Raw genomic sequence first — 20,478 nt, 5'->3', positions numbered from 1 at the left:
CAATCTGTGAAACACAAACTGGTTCACTGCCATCAGGAAGCTTGACTACTCATGTTGCTGTTTCACCTACCTTCAAATATAACTTTAAAGTTAATGAACGTGCAACTAACAAGTCTGTAGCCACCATTCTCCTAAAAAAAAACTACTCAAAAATGACATTTTGTGGATTTTTATAAAATTCCATAACTTGCTCCCTGGACACTCCACCCCTTTGATTTTTCACATTGATATGAACTGGACTGTGTCAAAAATCCTGCTCAACAGAACATGACAATCTATCCTCATTTTCTAATAGATACAAATAAGAATTTAACTCTTATTTCAATGAGTCAAATTAAGAGAAAAAAAACTCCTAACACTGGTTTGTAGCAAGGGAAGTACTGGCCACTCCAGGGTATGTTGCCCCTCTCTTTTGTGGCATTTGACCTCTTGGGCCAGAAGTGGCACCCCACAGCCACTGTTTTTCTTAACAATCTAAAATTTTCCCTCCTATTCTTTTTTCTCTGTGCCTTATATATTAGCTTTAATAAGAACTCTGATAACTATTTTGATTAACTTTTTATTATGGAAAATGTCAAACATACAAAAGTAGAGAGAAACATACGAGTATAATGAGCCTCATTTAACCATTATCAAGCTACCCAGCTTCAACAACTATCAAGTCAAGGCCCATCTTGTTTCATCAATATCTCCAATGCACTTAACATCCAGACATTATTTTGAAGCAAATTCCAGACATCATTTTAACTGTAAATGTTTGAGAATGTGTATATCTGTAAAAGATAAGACTCTTGTTTTAAACAGAACCACAATACCATTAACCAAACAAGTATCAAATATCAAGTAAATTTTTAAATTATCTGGATTGTCTCATAAATGTATTTATTTTACAGTTTGGTCAAATCAGGATCCAAAGAAGATCCATATATTACAATTGGTTGACATGTCTCTTAAGTCTCTTCTGATCTCTATGTTCATTCTCCATTTCCTTCCTTTATCCAGGCTATTTATTCATTTACTGAAGAAACTGGGTCATTTGTCCTGTAGTTTCCTACAATCTGGATTTTGCTGATATCATCTCTGTGGTATAATGTTTCTCTGTTTCCTGTATTTTCTATAGATTAGGAATTATATCTAGAGGCACAGTCAGATCTGGGTTAAAAATTCTGGCAAATGTATTTCATAGGTGGTGTAGTGTACTATCATCAGGAGACACATAATGTCTCGGATGACACAGACATATGAGTAAGAAGTTTTGCTATTATCTCACAGCTGCCTTGAAACACTTGTGTGACACCTGATATACAAAAGCTATATGTATGTTAGACAGCATTTTTTGTACTAAAACCAGATTAGAAGGTGAATGCTTTATCAGTCAGTGTCATTACAAAATATTATTTTGACAAAACTTCAGTGATGTCTACCATATTTCAAGTGATGTCGTGTATATATAAAAAGACTAAGGAAACAAGGTCCTTGCATTCAAGATCACATAAGCTGGTGGGAAATACAAATACATAATCATAAAAGCACAAAGAAGGCCATAAGTGCCAAATTAGAAGTCTGTACAGATACAGTGGTAGTGCAACAACCTGGAGAATTGTCATTGTAATAAACAGGGAAGAAGTGTCCAAAAGCATAGGATGAGCTGTGTTCTTGAAAGTATGAAAGAGCTCATCTGTGCTTCACAATTCATCATTGGGTTCACATACTTGATTCTTTCAAAGTAAATCTGAAAGAAAAAAAATTCATTAATATTTTATTGGTTTATCAATTCTTCTAGTCAATAAATATTTATTGAGGATCTACTATGGTTCATTAACTACTTCGTATTGGAAAAGCCTTCAATGAATTATCCAATGCAGTTCCACTGTGAGGCCAGATAAGAGCCTGAGGGAGTAACAGATTGTCTCAGCTAACATATGAAGCTAAAAAGTCAAGAATAAACTAGCAGTAGACATTTGTAACCTATGGATCAATGACAAAAGTGTCCAAATTTTAGCCACTGTTCTAGGCTCTAAGGATATGGCCAGGCTTCAGGCTGGGTCCTAGTCCTCAAAGAGTTTATAATCGAATAGGGTAACAGTCATTCAGAGAAGACGATTAATACTAGAATGATGCTGAAAATACTTCCTGTGTTTCTTGGTACTTCCACAGAAGGAACCCTGAAAAAGAAAACTCTGGCCAGCTGTTAGTATGGTAGTCTCTAAAGATGCATGTTCACCTTCTTTTTCCCGGTAAACAACTAGTGACAGAGGAACTGCTCTTTCTTACAATTGGACTTCACTTAAAGGGAAGTGAGAGGAGCAGCTCCAGCTTCAGGGTCCTTTAAATCATCTGCCTCAGAAGGTCCCTCTAATGTTCCTATTACTTTACAAGCTGCCTCTTCCTGCTCACACACATTTACTCTTACAGACACATCCCGTATGTGTCTTACAGACACATTTATTTGATGTTTCTAAATATAAAAATAATTGAAATTTTTACAATCTTCTCAAGTGAAACCATACAAAGGAATTCAAAATATGGATAGCCATGCCCCATCCCTTTCAGAGTCACTTCTTTCAACAGTGACCTGATCAAGAGCCTATCTATAGGTTTCTCAGAAAATATAATACCTGAGGTGTCCAGGGAAATGATGTATCAAGCATATCAATATTACTTTTACTCCAATATGTCTTCTGAAAGCATTTTTAAAAGATAATAGGTACTTCTACATTTGGGGGAAAAAAACCCAGCCTTTTAAAATGTATGCTCAAAACAAATTTCTACTCATGTCTGAAAATGTTAATTATCTTTGATCAACGAACTGTTTTCTGGGAGGGGTATGAGATGAAAGATTCACCTGAACATTTTTAATGCAATCACCATAAAAATGAGTGGGTGCCATGTAATGACTCTGTAGGCACAAAATCCCAACTGTGTGTTAAACTCTTGGAGGATAAAGGTTATAGACACCATTCCATTTGTTACCTCTGTGTCAACTGTTTTAGCCTGAATTTTCTGGATTTCTCATTCAAAATGAAAGGGTTTTTTAAAAATTTAAGTATTCTAGACTGAGTTCCAAAAATTTCCCATGTGAATTTGAAAGCTTAACTTACAGTGTGATAATTATAAAATGTTCTGTTGTGATTTAGAAATGAAAGCCTTGGGAGTTTTACAAATTGCATAAATTGAAAATATCTGAGCAATCCAAATATTTCTGAATAAAATACAGCAAATATTTACAGGCTAACAACTCTTAAGAGTTGATTAACATCAACTCTGTGCTTTTCACATTTGTTATATACATAGTGTAAAAATGAAAACTTAGGACTGTGCATTATTATAAGAAGCCATGTATAAGTTAAACCTCCCATGTATTCATGGCAGCATTTTAGATGGAGGCAGTTTTATGTAAGAAATAGTATCAAAGCAGTAATCCAGTTTCTCTGTTAGTGTATACATACTTTGAAAAATCTCAGGTTACTGAAAGCATCTTTTAGTCGATTTGGACTGTTGGAGTAGGAAAGGTCAACTTGTAGGAATTAGAAAGTTTGTTTAAAAAATGAAATGTCTGGATTCAAGTCAATGTGGCAGAATAGGTAAATGCTGTGTTTGCCTCCTCTCACGACCACATCAAAATTACAATTAAACTACAGAACAACCATCATTGAGAATCTCCTGAAGCCTAGCTGAACTGGAGTACAACCTCTTAGGTAGTACTAAGAAGCCATCTCAAGACTGGTAGGGGGGTGGGGATATGGAAAGGGGTGGTCCCACACCCATTTGACAGTTAATCGGGAGGGAGATCTTTGCTATGGAGGTCCCACCCCCCTGAGGAGTGAGAGGTCCCAACCCCATACCAGTCTCCCCAGCCCAGGGTTCCAGTGCCAGGGAGAGAAGTCCCCATAACTTCTGGCTGTGAAAACCAGTGGAGATAGTGGCTGAGTGAGATGAGGGGAGCGGCACTCCCAGGCGCTCCTCTTAAAGGGCCCGCGAACAGACTTACTCGCTGATGGACTCACTCGCTCTGAGCTCCAGCACTGGGGTAGCTGCTTGAAAGGTGCCAGGACATACAGGGAGAAACTGAGTTGTCTGGCTTCAGGACGAGGGCTGGAGGGGTAGCTTTCTCCCAGAAAGAGGTGCTGGCAGAATCCATTGTTTCTTTGTTGAGCCCTCCCCACTGCTGGTGTGCAGACACAGGCGCCACCATACGTGAGTCTCCATCAAGTGGCTAACACCATTCTTTTTCCCCACCCTGGTGATTCCCTGAAACCCCACCCCACACAACTTTCCCAATCAAGCCACTTCCAGTGTCTTTTCCATACAAATGGCCTGTCCTGGCTCATGCTGCAGACTTTCCTAAAATCTCTCAGGTTCACAAAACCCAGACAAGCAGCATCTGGCTTCAGCATGTTTTGTACCTCTTGCTGAGCAGCCTAAAGTCCGGCATAAGCATAGCCGCTTGGATCCAGGCTTGGCCTCTCAAGGCACCTCCAAGCCCACTGCAGGTAGTGGCCTTCTGAGGGTTGGTTTTTGGCTCATGCCAGGTGGCCAAGGGCAGGGCACAGGCTGCTGCTGAATTTGGCCTGCCTTATGGTAGGGTGCCTCTCAGGAGGGCCTGGGGCTGGTATGCTTGGTGGCTAGCTTTGGACACAGTGGGAGAATCACATGACTGCCTCCTAGGACAACACACCCAAAGGGTAAGCTGGACAGGCACCAGAATCCTGGTAAAGCAAATCCTGCTCTATAGGGCCAGCCCCTACATAAAAACTCCACCACTGTAGTCACAGCCAGTCCTCACAACCAATCAGCCCAAAGGTCAATCCCTCCCACTGACATGGAAACAGCAACCAAAGCTCAATTACAACAGGACACACACAATCCACACAAGGAACACATCTGGAGCATTCAGCTCTGGTGACCAAGGAGACTGTGCAACTGGGCCCCAAAGCACACTTACTACAAAATATCACTTTAGTAAGACCGGGAGGCATAACAGCCCTGCCTAATGCAGAGAAACAAACACAGGGAGGCAGCCAAAATGGAGAGACAAAGAAATACGTCCAAAATGAAAGAACAGCACAAAGCTCTAAAAAGGAACTAAACAAAATGGAGACAAGCAATCTATCAGACACAGAGTTCCAAACACTGGTTACAAAGATGCTCAATGATCTCAGGGAGAACTTCAACAGAGATAGGAAAGATGAAAATGGAGACAGAATACATAAAAAATAACCAGTCAAAAATGAAGACTACAATAACAGAAATGAAGAATACATTATAGGGAATCAGAGTAGATTAGATGAAGCAGATGATCAAATCAGCGATTTAGAGGATAAGGTAACAGAAAACACCCAATCAGAATAGCAAACAGAATCCAAAAACATGAGGAGAGTTTAAGGGGATTCTGGGACAACACCAAGTGTACCGACATTTGCATCATAGGGGTACTAGAGGAGAATTCTCGAGAGAAAACAAGCAATTGAAAACCCATTTGAAGAAATAATGACAGAAAACTTCCCTAACCTGGCGAAGGAAATAGACAGACAAGCCCAGGAATCCCAGAGAGTCCCAAACAAGATGAACCCAAAAAGGCCAAACCAAGACACATCATAATTAAAATGCCAAAGTTTAAAGACAAAGAAATAATCTTAAATGCAGCAAGAAAAAAAGCAGTTAGTTACACACAAGGGAGCTCCCATAATACTGTCAGCTGATTTCTCAACAGAAACTTTGTAGGCCAGATTGGAATGGCAGGAAATATTCAAAGTGCTGAAAAGCCAGGACCTACAACCACGATTACTCTACCCAACAAAGCTATCATTTAGAAGAATCAAAGGACAGATAACGAGCTTCCCAGATAAGAAAATGCTAAAGGAGTTCATCACCACGAAACCAGTATTGCAAGAAATCTTACAGGAACTTAAGACAAAAAAAACCAAAAGCAAAATATAATAAAATGGCAATAGGTACATATCTATCAACAATTAGTTTCAATGTAAATGGATTAATGCTCCAATCAAAAGATAGGGTGGCTGAATGGATAAGAAAACAATAACCTTATGTAGGTTGCCTACAAGAGATTCACTTCAGATCGCAAGGCACACACAGACTGAAAATAAAGTGATGGAAAAAGATACTTCATGAAAATGGAAATGAAAATAAAAAGCTGGGGTAGTAATACTTATACCAGACAAAATAGCCTTTAAAACAAAGGCTCTAACAAGAGACAAAGAAGGACCTAGTAATCCCACTTTTGGGTATTTATCCAAAGAAACCCAAAACACTACTTCGAGGGGATGTGTGTATCCATATGTTCATTGAAGCATTGTTTACAATCACAAAGATGTGGAAGCAGCCTGGGTGTCCATCGATGGATGAATGGATAAAGAGGAGGTGATACATGTATATAGTGGAATATTGCTCAGCCATGGAAGGGAATGGGTTCTTGACATCTGCGAAAGAATGGATGGACCAGGAGGGCATTGTGCTGAGTAAAGTAAGTCAGACAGAGAAAGACAGATTTAATATGATTTCACTTACATGTGGAATCTAAAGAACAAAATGAACAAACAAAACTGAAACAAATTCATAGATACAGAGAATGTTTTGATGGCTACCAGATGGGAGGGTGGTTGTGGGTGGGTGAAAAGGGGAAGGCATTAACAAGTACAAATTGGTTGTTACAAAAATTGTCATGCGGATTTAAATTAAAGGGGGAATATAGTCAATGATATGGTTAATAACTATGTATATTGCCAGGTGGGTACTACACTAGTCAAGGGGATCACTTCTTAAATTATATAAATGTCTAGCCACTATGCTGTATACCTTAAATTAATACAAAATACCATTAAATGTCCACCATAACTAAAAAATTTTTAAAAGGGGAGAGGGGAAGAGGAAATAAGAGGTTCAAATTTCCAGGTATAAAACAAATACGTCATGGGGAGGTAATGTACAGCATAGGGAATATAGTCAATAATACTGTGATAGCATGGTACAATGTCAGATGGTTGCTGAACTTATGGTGATCACTTCTTTAGGTACATAAATGTTGAATATGTATTGTGTACACCTGAAACTAATATTGTATGCTAGCTATATTTTAATAAAAATCTTTTTAAAAATATGTCTTTCTGTATTGATTTTTCAAAAATTTTTGATGTCTTCATAACAGAATACAAAATTATATAATTGACTTTTTAAAAATATTCATTTTCTACTCCACTCACTTCATTGACAACATTTAATTTTTGTTAACAACAATATGTATTTTATTTAGACATATTTATGTATGTCAAAAATCTTATTTTAAAAAGCAGTGGCACCAAACTTAAACAAAAATAAAAATATTCAAATCTCCTTTCTCCATTCCCCTTTGCTGGTCACTTGAAACCTATGTAACTTCACTAACCATTGTCACCCCAATAAACTTCAAAAAAAAATTCAAATCTACCAGGGATTATGTTCTTTTTAAAAGGTTAATTTGTAGAATAACCAAGTTAATTACAGTTAGTATGCACTTATATTTATTATTGGTGCGTAGAATAGTTTTAAGATTTAAGTGTTACATGTAGAAAGATATCGCCCACCCATCGTCTCTTCACAAACTAGGCTTTTCCTCATACTCTGAGAGAAGATGAGCAGTACCAAGAGGAATCTAGACTTTCAAAATTTCTTAATACAGAGTGTACAACAGTGTTCTCCCAAAAGTTATTTGAGTGACACCAAATACTTATCAATACTGACATAAAGTATATATTCTAGGTTGCCCTTATAATTATGAATGGTATTCCCCTCTACCCCAATACTCATGTCACAAGGTGGAGATTTTACCTCCACCTACTTTCTGATATGGCAGGGTGGAACAGAGGAAGTTCCAGAAGAGAGACTTAAATATTTTAGACGAGATTCCTCATTACGAGCAAGTATCAAGGCAAATGAAAGAGTTTTTAATTTGGTATCCTCAAAAAGATTGTCCTGTGAGACATACTGTATATCCTCAATCCTTAAGAGAGATTGTTTCGGTGTTCTAACACGTTGAACGTCTTTAACAGTTGAATATCAAGAAAGGAACCTCACTCAGTTGGGATGTAATCACCATATAGATCCCATTTCTGTGGCAACTGGCAGTCAGGAAGTTTAAATGGAATGTCACTAAATTCAAATATGCGGAATAACTTCCTTTCAAAAACTAGTTTATATTGAGAGAACCATGGTAGTTCTAGGGGCCTGAGAAAGGGGCAATGAGAGCTGCAAGTTCAGCATGCTACATCATACTCTGAATAGTTTTCATGATAAGATATATATGACTAACAATACCTTCCTGAGAAATACGTACTCTGAAAGTAATATTTTGTTAAACTACATTTGGGTTATATGGGGAATGGCCATTTCAAGTGGGGAGTGAAAAATTACCAGTTGTGAACAATTTTTGCGTATCAAATTATTTACATATGAATGAAGAAATTTCTGGAAAGGGTAAATTAGATCACATTTCTGAAGATAAAATTATGGTCCAGTGCAGCCAGAGCACAAGATGTCAAATTTCTTCGACCATTTTTTAAAATTCAAAACTGATCGTTTAAACCAATTCCCATCACTGAAGAGCTTGCTGACAAGGGCTAACGCCGTGAATAAGAAAACAACTCAAGAAACAAAATTAATGAAAGATGCCACACAACCAAGGTGATCAGATTTTAAAGGCCTTCACTACAAAACAAACCAGAAAACTGGTACCAAAAATGCGCACACAAGCGCGCGCTCACACACACACACACACACACACACCCCACACACACGTGTGAAATGTAAAAAAAACCCACCAGCCAACCACAGAACGCGCGCCCGCGAGCGCCTGCGCGCGCGCGTACATACACACACACACACAGACAGACACACACACAGACACACACACAGACACACACACGGGTTCGGTGAGCTGTTAAGAAACCTTCAAAGAAAAAACCGAGTGGCTCAGGCTTTCCCAACTGTGTTAAACAGCGCTACCAAGAAGCGGTTTTCAAAGCATCTGAAAAACCGTGCAAATTGTCCGAAAACACTGCCTCGCAACTGAGGCAGTTTGCAAGCGTGATTCAGGGGTCTGCCAAGGAAACAAAAGGAGCCTCCCTCCCCCGGGGAGCCCGCACATGTCACCAGAGGTGCGCGGGCACTAGGTGTTGTAGGGCAGGCGGAAAGCAGAGAGGTCTGTGCAGGAGCGGTACATACTAGGGGTCGCTCCCCGGCACGGACAGGGCCACGGAGTTTCCACTGGTGGCGGAACCGTCCAGCTTTAGTTTCTCCAGGTATTCGGCATGCACGGGCTTGTGGCACTGGAGGACCTTGATCGCATCTTCGACTTTGAACCACTCTCGCTTCCTCCCAATGCTCACCGAATCTTCCCAATCCTCTAGAATCTCAGTGACAGTCAGGACATACACGTACGTTCTGTGCTTGCGATCTTGGTTCTGCTCGAAGACGCCCAGGAGCCGGCCTAACTTCCCCTTGACTCCCGCCTCCTCGAACACCTCTCGGACCGCCGCGCTGCCCGGCTCCTCCTCGGGCTCCAAGCCCCCGCCCGGCACGATCCAGCGGTCTGGGTACCGGCTGCTACTCACTAACAGCACCTCGTCCTCCCGCTCGCTCCGGAAGCACAGGCACGCCGCCCGCTTCTTGAAGCCCTCGGGGTCGTAGGTCCGCGTCTGGTTGGGCTTGCACTTCATCCTTCAGGCCGCCTGCTCCCGCGCTCGCTTCTGCTCGGGTCGCCGCCGCAGCCGCCGGCCGAGGTGCTGCGGAGAGAAAGGGCTACGGCGAGCGGCAGCGAAAGAGAAGCGAGCGCCTCAGCCCGCGAGCCTGGCGCCTAAGAGACGATGGGGCGGGGGCGGGGCGGGGGCGGGGGCGGCCGGCGAGGACGTCAGTCAGTCCGCCCCTCCGCGGCGGGGGTCGCGAGTGCAGACGCGTGAGTGGAGGAGGTGGAGGCACTGCCTCCGCCGCCGCTGGGCCGCCGCCGCCGCCGCCGCCGCCGCCCGGGACTGCTGGTCTACACGCAGCCCACCCGCGGCTCCCGCGCGCGTCGCCTTCTTAGCAGCCCGGGCAGGGTAGAGGGAGGTGAGGCGCCATCGCGTGCGCGTTCGCGTTCCCTTTCCACGTGCGCGTTCCCGTTGGAGGGCGAGGGGCGGGGGCGGGGGTCGGGGTCTCGCGGCTCCTGCTGCGCGGGCGCCTGGGGCCCACCGCGCAGGCGCCCGGCAGCTCTCGGGCTAGGAATCTCCTTCACGTGGAGTTAAATTCACCGCATTGTGACTTGGGCCGGGACTTTCCCACGTGTACCTTGGAACTAAACGTGGCTGTGGCGCCGGGGACGTTGCCTCACCGCCCACCAGGTTCAGGAGACACACGCAGTCGTTCTCCGCACAGTAGGGTCAAGTGCATCTTCATCATCACCCGTAATGAATGGTACTGGCTTATTCATAACACGGTCCCGATCTGTCCAAAGTATCCTCGGTATTCTTGGATCAGTCTTACCTAATCTTTGCTGAGTCATATCATGCAGTTTTATTTCTTCAACAGGTTCTTCATCTAGCCAGGCATCTTGGCACAGCCCATGCACTTTTCTTCAACCTCTGTTGACATCTTACCCGCCGCCTTCCTCAGTTTCCTCATCGGTAAGCTCCTCACCTAAATGCATTTGAGTCACATTCACCCACCATCTGGAGAAACACCCCAAGTAGTGCGTTATTAAATCCCCAGAATCTCCACTCTTGTCTCTCTTGGAAGAGTGCTGCTTGGGGTTTTGGAAAACAGGGCTATGGAAATCCCTTCATATTCTACAGTTTGATTTTCAGAAGTCTCCCGGTGTGGGAAGGCAACAAGGCCATTTGGTGTTCTCTGTCCTCTCTGTTTGGTCATCCTGTCCCCTAGGCCACGAAGTGGCCCCCGACAGGCAAAAATTCAACAACCTAAAGCCTTCCCTCTCCTTTTAAGTGTTTGTTTTTTTATCGTTTCCTTGCTCTAACAGTAGCCTTATGGAGAAGACCTCTGATGTCCCCTAACTGCCATATTGCAACTGAGGCATCTTTGTCTCTCTCTAACCAACAGACTGCTGGCATCAGGCAAACAGGATCACAAAAACTCACTCTTCCAATGAAATATTCCTTCATCAAGCAGAAATCGACTGAAATGTAAGTGGAAAGTAGTTATGAAACATACAGTCCAGTTTTTAAAGAACAAGTTAGTTCAGCTTCCCAGGGTCTTCTCCACTCCATGTATACCCAAAATAGCTCATAAAAAATGATCCCGTTCCCAGGGGCTACAGACACCTGCAATGTCTAGAGCATAATGTGATAAAAATGTATGGGTCGTATATGAAGGACATGATAAGATGGAGACATAAAGGGGATGACTTCAGCCAATAAAGGCACCACTGCTACTGACCGTATTTTAGCAATCTGTGGATGATCAAGAACATGTGAAGGAATGCAATACCTCATGATTAAAAACACATAGATTTTAGCAGGCTGTTATTCCTCAGTGTGTCCATACTCACAAACACACAAGCAATGATAAACCACTAGGATAAAATCCATTACAATCAGAATCTAGACATATATACCTATATCACCAATATCATTAAATATTGTTTTAGATGTTCTCTCCAGTGTAATGGGATTGTAAGGAGAAAAAAATACCATTTTGGTAAAAAAAGACAAAATTATGATTATTTGCAGGTATGGATATATTCTTGGGAAGCACCTCAGAAACGCTATAAAAAATAATTTCCTTTAAACGGCAGAGTGACATATTAGTATTTAAAATTCCAAGAGCTTTCATGTATTCCAGCAGTACTCATACAGAAAATGGAATGGGGAAATCGTGACATTCACAATAGAAATATCAACTACCCCAAAATAAATTATACCAAGGGATCCCCCAAAATATGGTTAGGACATTGTAGTAGAAAATGATAACCTTGTACTCAGTTTTGTACGATGATTTCAATACATCAAAAGGAAGTCTAGCAAAGCTGGGAGATGAGGCTGATGTTTGGGGGCAGGGGTGACCCAACCAGGCCCCAGCTATGTCCCAAGTCTATTTCACAATTACCAGGTACTATCTCCTTGTCTCACCACTAGGGCCATTTTCTAGCCTATCCCATCACTTCCACATCAGATTATGCCTGTGCAATATGCCTCTGCTGGGGGCATGTTTATTGGAAGGGAGAGGAATAGCAACATTATAATATGGAATATGGTATGGGCTAGATTCCTACTGGCAAAGACATGCACAGTGTGTTTCTAAATAAAGAGATCCACAATTTACATGTTTAGTCCAATGCCCAGGAAAATTTGAAATTGGTTCCCCCCCCCCCAGTATTTCATAAAGTAATTTTATCATTCACCTATTCTAATAGTAGCACAAGACAGTTACGACTTTTCCTAAAGAGTCAGAATCGTTTTAGAGAGACTAGCATTCCGCTGCCTGGTTTGTCTGTAGTTAAGTATTTCTCCAGTGATGAAGAAGGTGATTTGGTGAACCATTGTAACAGTTGCCTGTCACAGTAACAACTGCAATTTGTTCACGCTTGCCTGTATCTCCTCCCACATTGTCCTTGGCCTTGGAGATGGAACTTTGTCCAGTGGGACAATGGCAAGTGTGAAGCAAGCAGAGAATTAAAAAGTGCTTGCACACTGGGGTTTCCCTCTCTTGCTGCTCTTCAAACAAGATGACAACAATGTGAAGAAGCCCGGGCTTGGTGGATGATGAGAAGCCCATGGCCCATGTATCCCCTTCACCCCAGCTGACAGTGAACCGATTGTCACTAAATTTTTGGATGGTTTGTTACGCATCAAAAGCTATGTGACACAGCAATTAATTGCCATCCATGAAAATCCAACCAAAAATAAAGAGAGAGGAAATATTTTTCACAGTAGAAATTTCACCTCTGCTCGAAGAGGTTGACATTGAACTTTGCCTGGAGTCAGTAGGAGAGGGACGAGGTTACGAAATGTAATATTTGCTGCGTACAGTGTATGTGCCAGGCCGTGTGTTGAGCCCTGTATCCTATTTAACTGACAGCCTATTAAATCTTAAGGAGGCAGTTTTTATTTCAATTTCATAGACGAGAAGGCTCAGAGTGGAGTTTGTGTTTGAATGAAAGTCTTCTTGTCTCGATAGCCTGTGCCCTCACAATGTCACCATGTCTTGTCAAAAGGATTATTTTCATCAAGAGCTATGGTTTTTTGTGGCATTTGTTGATAATGGTCAGAGTTGACTTTTTAGGTAACGTGTTGATTTGCTAAGAGTCACTCAGTTCAGAGAAATGTATTTTCCATCTCGATGTTCACTTGCACAATAGTGAAAAGAGCACCTGAGTGCCTGTATCATTCCCATCAGTGAAGTGTGTCACCTTGACATGTTACTCAACAACTTGAAGTCCAGTTTCCCCTGACAAGCATCAAATGGAATTACATGATAGAGAAAAGAAGATAGTCTATTTTGTCATCATTGTCAGCATGGATTTTGGTTTTGGTGGTATGTTTTATTTTACATACTTACTATTTATTTACCAGCGAACTTGGAAAATGAATATCAAAATCCCTCTTAAGCAGATTAAGAAACAGGCTGAGATGTGTTTAAGTAAGTAAGGCAGTAATCGATGGAGCTGAGATTCACACTTTGGTCTGCCTGACTCCAAAGGTCATCCTCTCCCAGTCACTATGACAAATTTCACGTATGTTGAGAGTTGCTGAGATGCACAGACATGCCATTGCTTTTGTACACACTTCCTCCTTTCTCGTGTTTTCCTGCCTGGAAGATCCAGGCACCCAGGAGAACATAGCTTCTATGTAATATTCTAAAGCTGAGAGGATCTGCTCTGAGACCAACGAGACTGGGATAATGTTTCTGCGTTTTTTTCTGAGTTAGGAAGGAGCAGGCTGATTGGAAAGGGACAGCAACCTTAGAAGCTTTGTCGTGGGAAGTTGGCTGAATGAAAGAGTATGATGGAAATTATGTGGATCACAGAAGATAGTTATTATTGTACCTGTTAATCGTTTATTAGACATTAAAATGAAATATGAGTGCAGACAGGCAGCTCCATACATATGTTTTCACTTGGGGAGGTTTGGTGGGTTGTGCCTTTTAGGTCACTCTACATGTTCCTAAATTCTTTGTCTTCGTGTACACTGGACACTGTTTCTCCCTCAGCCACAGAAGTGGCTTCATAGTGGGTCTGTATTAGGTAATTCAGTAAAAAAAACACTACTCAAAGACAAAGTGATTGAATTAAAAGTGTCTCCTTATTTTGTCTCTTTGGTTAGTCGATGACTCTTGGGATGAACACAGGACTTCTAATTTTGTGATTTTTTTGAGGAATGGCACGGATGTGCAGTCAAGGGTTTGAACACAAAGTTGGACGGATGTCAAGTCCAGGTGAATGTTTCCACTCTCTCAAAAAGGCAGCACTTCCTGATGCCTCTTGCTGTTTTGGTCACTACCGCTAGTTCCCTGACTGCGGTGTCTTCCGTTTCACTGATGCCGTCCCCTGTACAGACTTCTAATTCTGCACCTAAACCCTTTCTAGTGCTCCTCTGTTTGTGCACCAGAGTCAAATGTTAAACCCTCACACAGCTCTTCAAGGTCCTACAAGACCTGGGTCCTGTTTCCTCTTTGACTTTACCCCTACCACCTTCCCCTGCAACCACTCGTCTCCAGTTTCCCTGGACCGCAGTTTCTGGATCATGTCAGCCAGACTCCCTCTTTAGGACCTTTGCTCTAACGCACCCTTTGCCTGGAATGTTCTTCACCCACCCCGGCCTGGCTGACTTCCTCCCTCCCATGAAGGCCTTGTTCAGTTTTCACCTCCTCAAAGAGCCCTACTCAGGCCACCATACTTCATATTGCTAAATGCACTCATCTTTTCCACCCCCACTCGCTTTCCTGATCCTCTTTACTTTGGCCTAAATTATCTCTTTTTTACACCACTGTCACCTAACTATGTTATTTACTTGTTTGTTATGTGTGTTGCTTATCTCTTGCTCCTCCATAGCTCCTGCTTGAATACTAGCTACCTGACCTTAGGGATCTTTGTCTGTTGCTCACTGGTATATCTCAAGCAGCCCAGGACTTTGCTGAGCAAACACTGTAGTCGTCCAGGCAATATCTGTTGATGTGATGGACGTGTCTGTCTCTCCCACTACACTGGGACACCCTTGAGGACAGGGGCCTTGTTTCCTGGTATGTCAACCCACATCCAGGACACTTTCTGATACAGCTGGAAAGTCACTGCCGAATATTCGTTGAATGAGTGAATGAATGAATGAATGAATGAATCTTTTGAAAGTGACACTAATAAGGAAAACATTCTGTTTCCAATTGCAGTTATTTTAGTAGGTGTCATCTGTGTGAGCACCATGCATGTATCAGCTGCCGTGAAAACTGTGCTAGTGAGCTGGGAGACATTTGAGGGCCAGAAGTCTGACTCACTTTGTGTGGATATAAAAGTTGAGATTAATTTTAACTAATAGTACATAATGATGGGCACTTCATTGATCTTCTTTCATTTAATCCTAATAAAAACCCTTCAGAGGAAATATTTCCATTTTCCTAAGGGAGTATATTGAGATCAAAACCGTTATGTAAACTGCCCAGGAACTGACAGGTAGTAGGTAGCCACATGAGGTGGAAACTTAGGGCACCTTGACGATAGCGCCCCTTAAGGACCGCAGTGTAGACAGACCCCCATATAACTTGCCCTCAGGAGTCCTGGCTGACTCCCAGCTCTTTTGTCCTTGATACAGCTCTGCAACATTTTCATCCCATCTCCTAACAGTTTAGAAGCTCTTTGTCCCAGAGATCTCTCCCAGCTCCTTTGGACAAAGGTTGGTACATTCAACATTTCTGCTGTGGCAGATGAAAGATGACTATTTAGAGTCCTTGTGAAGGACAGAAATAATTGTTATTTACAACTCTTTTGTGACTTTTGATGATTGTGGATCCTGACGAGAGTCCTTTGTTGCAGAGCTAGTTTCCTTGTGTGAGAATACTGTTCTTGGCAGGATGCCCTTCCCTTCCAAGAAGATATCAAAGCAGCCTAGGAGGAAAGATACTTTGCTTATCAAGACACTGTGCACCCACAGGCCCAGGCACCACGAGTCCCAGTCCCTCAGGGGCAAAACAGGTTTCTCAGGGTCACCACACTGTTGCACAGATTTCACAGGCTCCTTAGATGAAGTCAACAAGGCACATAAAAGGTATGTTTGGTATCAGAAAAGGGGGTCAGGAAAATGGCTGCATTTCCCCCTTTCACAGTAAGATTTCAGGTACCCCCAATAAAATCACCATTAGTGAGCACCATGGTAGAGCGACCGTGAGCATGGCTTTTGAGCTGGCCTCATTCTCTGGAATTCGTGATTGATAGGAAAACAGCTTTTCCTTTTCTTTTTTTCCATCTTCTTCTGGGTTATTTATTTCAAGGAAAGTTTGAAAGTCAGTGGTTTTGCTAGCAGTCTTCTCAAAATATATTCTTATATCTCCTAGGATAGGACGTCAATTAGACTCAGTTTCTAAACTTCACTTCAGCTTTGAACTAACACTTTTACTACCAGCCTACATCTCAGAGGAAGCATCGTTGACTTACTGCTTTGAGTGAACTTTCTGATGCATGCAATTCTCAAATTTTTTGTGAAAGAATCGTGTTTTTTTCTTAACTACAATATTAGAAGAGAATAAAAAATCTGTGAGGGCTTACTATGTAAGAGATATTTTATGTGTCTCATTGGTAACTTTCATAAAATCCCTGTGAATAACTACTAGTATTACAATTTCACAAGTGAGGAAACTAAAACTGAGGAGGAAAAGTAACTTTCCCCTGATCACACCACCAGGAAGTGGTAGAGCTGGGATTTAGAAGAACTGCTGTCATGGCTCATTGCCTGCATTGGTCAACATACCCACCTAAAAATTTTTTGAAAAAAAAAAATTTGTGTTTTTTGAAGAACACCAATGTAAAATTTTAAATTCCACTCCATTGCCATGTCATCATTCTATTTTTAGAGTTTTACTATGGCAAATAATCCTTTTCCTTTACATAAAATATTAAGTTTATAATAACATGGTTGGGGGTGTCAAGTATGGAAAGGCATATACAGGTTTTGCAGTCAAAATTCACCCCTTTGCAAATCAAATTCGTCCTTTTGCAGATCAGATTTTCCCACAAAAATGTTTTATTAATCTTTGTAATAAAAATAATTCCAATGTTAAGTTATTGTTAAAATTAAGCATTTTATTGCATGTATTTAATAATAAACGAAATACTTATTTAACATCAGAAATATTATTTAGTTACGTGTAGCTTCATTTATAGTGGTCCTCTTGCTGCTGCTCGTGGTAATTTCACATACATATTCATAAAATAATTATGACAATCTGTAGGAGTAATAGTTCCAACGGAATGATTAATAACATGTAACTAAATGTCCATGATTTGATGGATCAGACAAAATATTTCTTGCGCAGAACTCAATTTTTGAAAAAACTTCCTCAGTGGGGCTCATCATTGCAGAGTATGCTGGTAGAAATCATAAAGTGTGTCTTGTCTGCCCAACAAGGTCATGCACTTCCTGGGTTTTGGGGAGGCTTACATTGTCCAAAACAAACCACACTTCCTCCAGATTATCTTCATCCAATTTCTGCAATGATCTCTGAAGAAATTCGCGAAAAATATTTGAAGTAACTGTAGAATGTGCAATTACTTCATGCCACACCGTTCCCTGAATGTTTATTGCTGCAATTAGAGGAACATTTCGTCCTCTAAATGTTGGCACGGTCACAGGAGCTGGTGTATTAACTTTCGATCGCACCTTCGTTTTTCAAAAATTAAGTTCTGTGCAAGAAATATTTTGGCTGATCTATCAAACCATGAAGATTTACTAGATGTTATTAATCATTCCGTTACAACTATTACTCCTACAGATTGTCATAATTATTTTTTGACTATGTATATAAAATTATCATGAGCAGCAGCAGGAGAACCGTTATAAATGAAGCTACATATAAGTAAATAAGTTTTTCTGATGTTAAATAAGTATTTTATATTTATTATTAAATACATGGCAATAAATGTTTAATTTTAACAATAACTTAACATTGGATTTATTTTTATTACAAAGATTAAGTAAACATTTTTGTGGAAAAATTTGATCTGCAGAAGGATGAATTTGATTTGCAAAAGGGTGAATTTGATTTGCAAAAGGGTGAAATTGATTTGCAAAAGGGTGAATTTGATTTGCAAAAGGGTGAATTTGCAGTGCAAAACCTGTACATGACTGAGTTCTGGGAATTGTTTTAAGCCGTATTGTGTGTTGAAAACTATGTGCCATGTAGAGGCACATGGACAAATGAACCGGATTTCTAGTCCTCCAACACCTCCTAGCTTCTAGAAGGGTTTGCATGGCACCTGATACTCAGAAACCACGTGTGTAGTGGCTATATAGAAAACATCTACTGTACTACCTCCAGGTTGGAAGTGGGTGTTTTTGCTGTCAATGTTTCAGTGTGAAGTAAATGAATTCAGCAAACCTCCTGCAATACCTACCATGGTTCCTGTAGTGTGCGTCATACAGGATACGCAAACAGCATATAAAACAAGGCCCCAGTCCTTCAGTATTTCATAAGAAAACAAACAGAAGGAAAGAAATGTAATTTCTGAATTAGACGTCTCCACAGGGTGCATTTGTGTTTCCAGAGGGAAAAAGTGGAAGCGGAGACAAAGAATGGGACGGAGAAAGAATAGAAGCACTGGGCGCAGGAGTCAGATCAGGGGAACTGAGTCCTTGAGAGTTTTAACATGCATGGCTGTACCTGAAAATTCCATTGCTTAGGGGCTCTCACACTTGACTCCATATTCCTGAATATTTATGATTTTCACCAAAACAATTCGTCGAACTACCAGTCTTATGTGCTTTAATTCCTCCAGCTAATTTTTAAAATGACTTTTGTGCATCAGTCATTTTGTCTTTGCAAAGCCTAGGGGAATTTCAAAAGTTCTCCCACTGTGAGGACATTTCAGGCACAGAGAGATTATTATAAAGGCCAACAATGCACGGGTACTAGAAGCTACTGAATATAGGGAGCTGTGATGAAAGTCAGAAACTCTGTATGTTCCTCGCACTGTGGGAGGCTCTCTGGTTACTGGGATCATGCAAGGTGATCTGGCTGCTTAGTAAAGAAAACCAAGCAGGCAGATCCTAACCCCAGTGGTCTGTAAAGATTTGTCAAAATTGTCTCTCAAGGGGGTGTTTTACACACATGCACCCGCACCCGCATGCATAATTAATAAATTAGACTTCTAGAATGCAGCTAGGATCACAGAGTGTTGCCGCCAGTCTGTCTGACTCTAAAGCCTCCGAGAATGTCTGTGACATCAGACCCTTCTGCGTAATAATTTACTTCAGTTTAATTCAGAGCTACTACCTACAATTCCCCTGACTGTGCCTGTCTGCTGTTGTCCCACAGGAGAACCCTGGAACTGAATGTTCTGCCTTATCTTAAGGGCATGGACACAATGGGCAGCTCCAGCATCCAAGCCCTTCACAGTGACTATGGCACCCAGCATAAGAAAGTATCCTCATTGTTGCTGTCACACTTGAAGCTGTCTGTTCATGCCTCCATAGTGCAACTCATCTCCACTCCACAAAAGTTAGAAATAAGCACTGTGCTTTTGGCCGTGCTTATTTACTTTGCACCTCAGAGCTATACGTGGTTATGGCTGGGCCAGAAATCGTTCCTCATCCTCTTCAGTAGGTTGTTGGATAGTACAGAGAATTACCTTACCCAGAACAGATTCACACACTAATAACGTAAATGTTAGTTTTCTATTGTTGCATAGGAAATTGTCGGAAATTGCCACAAATTTGACCACTTAAACCAACACATATTTATTCTTTCACAGTTTCCATGGGTCAGATGTGCGCCATGGATCAAATGAGTTCTCTGCTTAGGGTCTCACAAGGCTGTAATCAAGGCGTCACCTGGGCTGGGGTCTTACCTGGAGGCTCTGGGGTGGTGGTGGGGGACTACTTCCCAGCTCATTCAGGCGATTGGCAGAATCAGCTCCTGTGGTGGCAGGACTGACCCCACATCCTTGTGGATGTCATCAGGGACCGATGTCAGATTCTAGTGGCTGCCTGTATCTCTTGTCATGTGGTTCCCTCCATCTCAAGCAATGTTGTGTCAAGTCCTTCTTCTGCTTCAAATCTCTCTTCTACTGCTAGCCAGAGAAAACTGTGCTTTTCAGTGGGTCCTGTGATTAGATTAGGCTCTTTTGGATAATCCTGGATAATCTCCCTATTTTAAGGCCAACAGTTTAGTAATCTTAATTACAATTGCAAAATCCCTTTAGCCGTGTAACCTAACACACATGCATGTGACAATTCATTCTTTTTTTTTTTTTTTAATTTTATTTTATTAAATTTATTGGGGTGACAATTGTTAGTA

The 20,478-nt window shown here is 41.5% G+C and overlaps 1 protein-coding gene and 1 long non-coding RNA gene across 5 annotated transcripts in view; one reads left to right on the top strand and one right to left on the bottom strand.

Annotated features, from left to right (window-relative positions):
* Window positions 1-543: 543 nt before the first annotated feature.
* LOC148754600 (diphosphoinositol polyphosphate phosphohydrolase 3-beta) lies at window positions 544-9,752 on the bottom strand. 3 transcript variants are annotated; one of them, XM_088795225.1, is made up of 2 exons: window positions 3,992-9,752; window positions 544-1,732 (listed from the first exon to the last, which is right to left on the bottom strand). In XM_088795225.1, exon 1 carries the CDS (start codon window positions 9,708-9,710, stop codon window positions 9,216-9,218), a length of 495 nt encoding a protein of 164 aa, XP_088651351.1. In that variant the 5' UTR covers window positions 9,711-9,752; the 3' UTR covers window positions 544-1,732; window positions 3,992-9,215. The 3 variants fall into 3 exon arrangements, with proteins under 3 accessions (XP_088651351.1, XP_088651350.1, XP_088651349.1); XM_088795224.1 differs by having other exon boundaries at window positions 4,008-9,752; XM_088795223.1 differs by having other exon boundaries at window positions 9,217-9,752.
* A 207-nt stretch (window positions 9,753-9,959) lies between these two features.
* LOC148754599 (uncharacterized) overlaps window positions 9,960-20,478 on the top strand; it is a 62,559-nt gene continuing 52,040 nt past the window's right edge. For both annotated transcript variants that reach the window (XR_016020031.1, XR_016020032.1), the window contains exons 1-3: window positions 9,960-10,095; window positions 10,555-10,649; window positions 11,083-11,165. This is a non-coding gene — a long non-coding RNA (uncharacterized LOC148754599). The remainder of the gene's footprint in view (window positions 10,096-10,554; window positions 10,650-11,082; window positions 11,166-20,478) is intronic.

The sequence above is a fragment of the Rhinolophus sinicus genome, chromosome 18 (genome assembly GCF_057876585.1).
Source record: "Rhinolophus sinicus isolate RSI-liver-muscle chromosome 18, RSI-T2T, whole genome shotgun sequence".
Classification (NCBI taxonomy): domain Eukaryota; kingdom Metazoa; phylum Chordata; class Mammalia; order Chiroptera; family Rhinolophidae; genus Rhinolophus; species Rhinolophus sinicus.
This window is presented reverse-complemented; position numbering and strand designations above follow the sequence as displayed.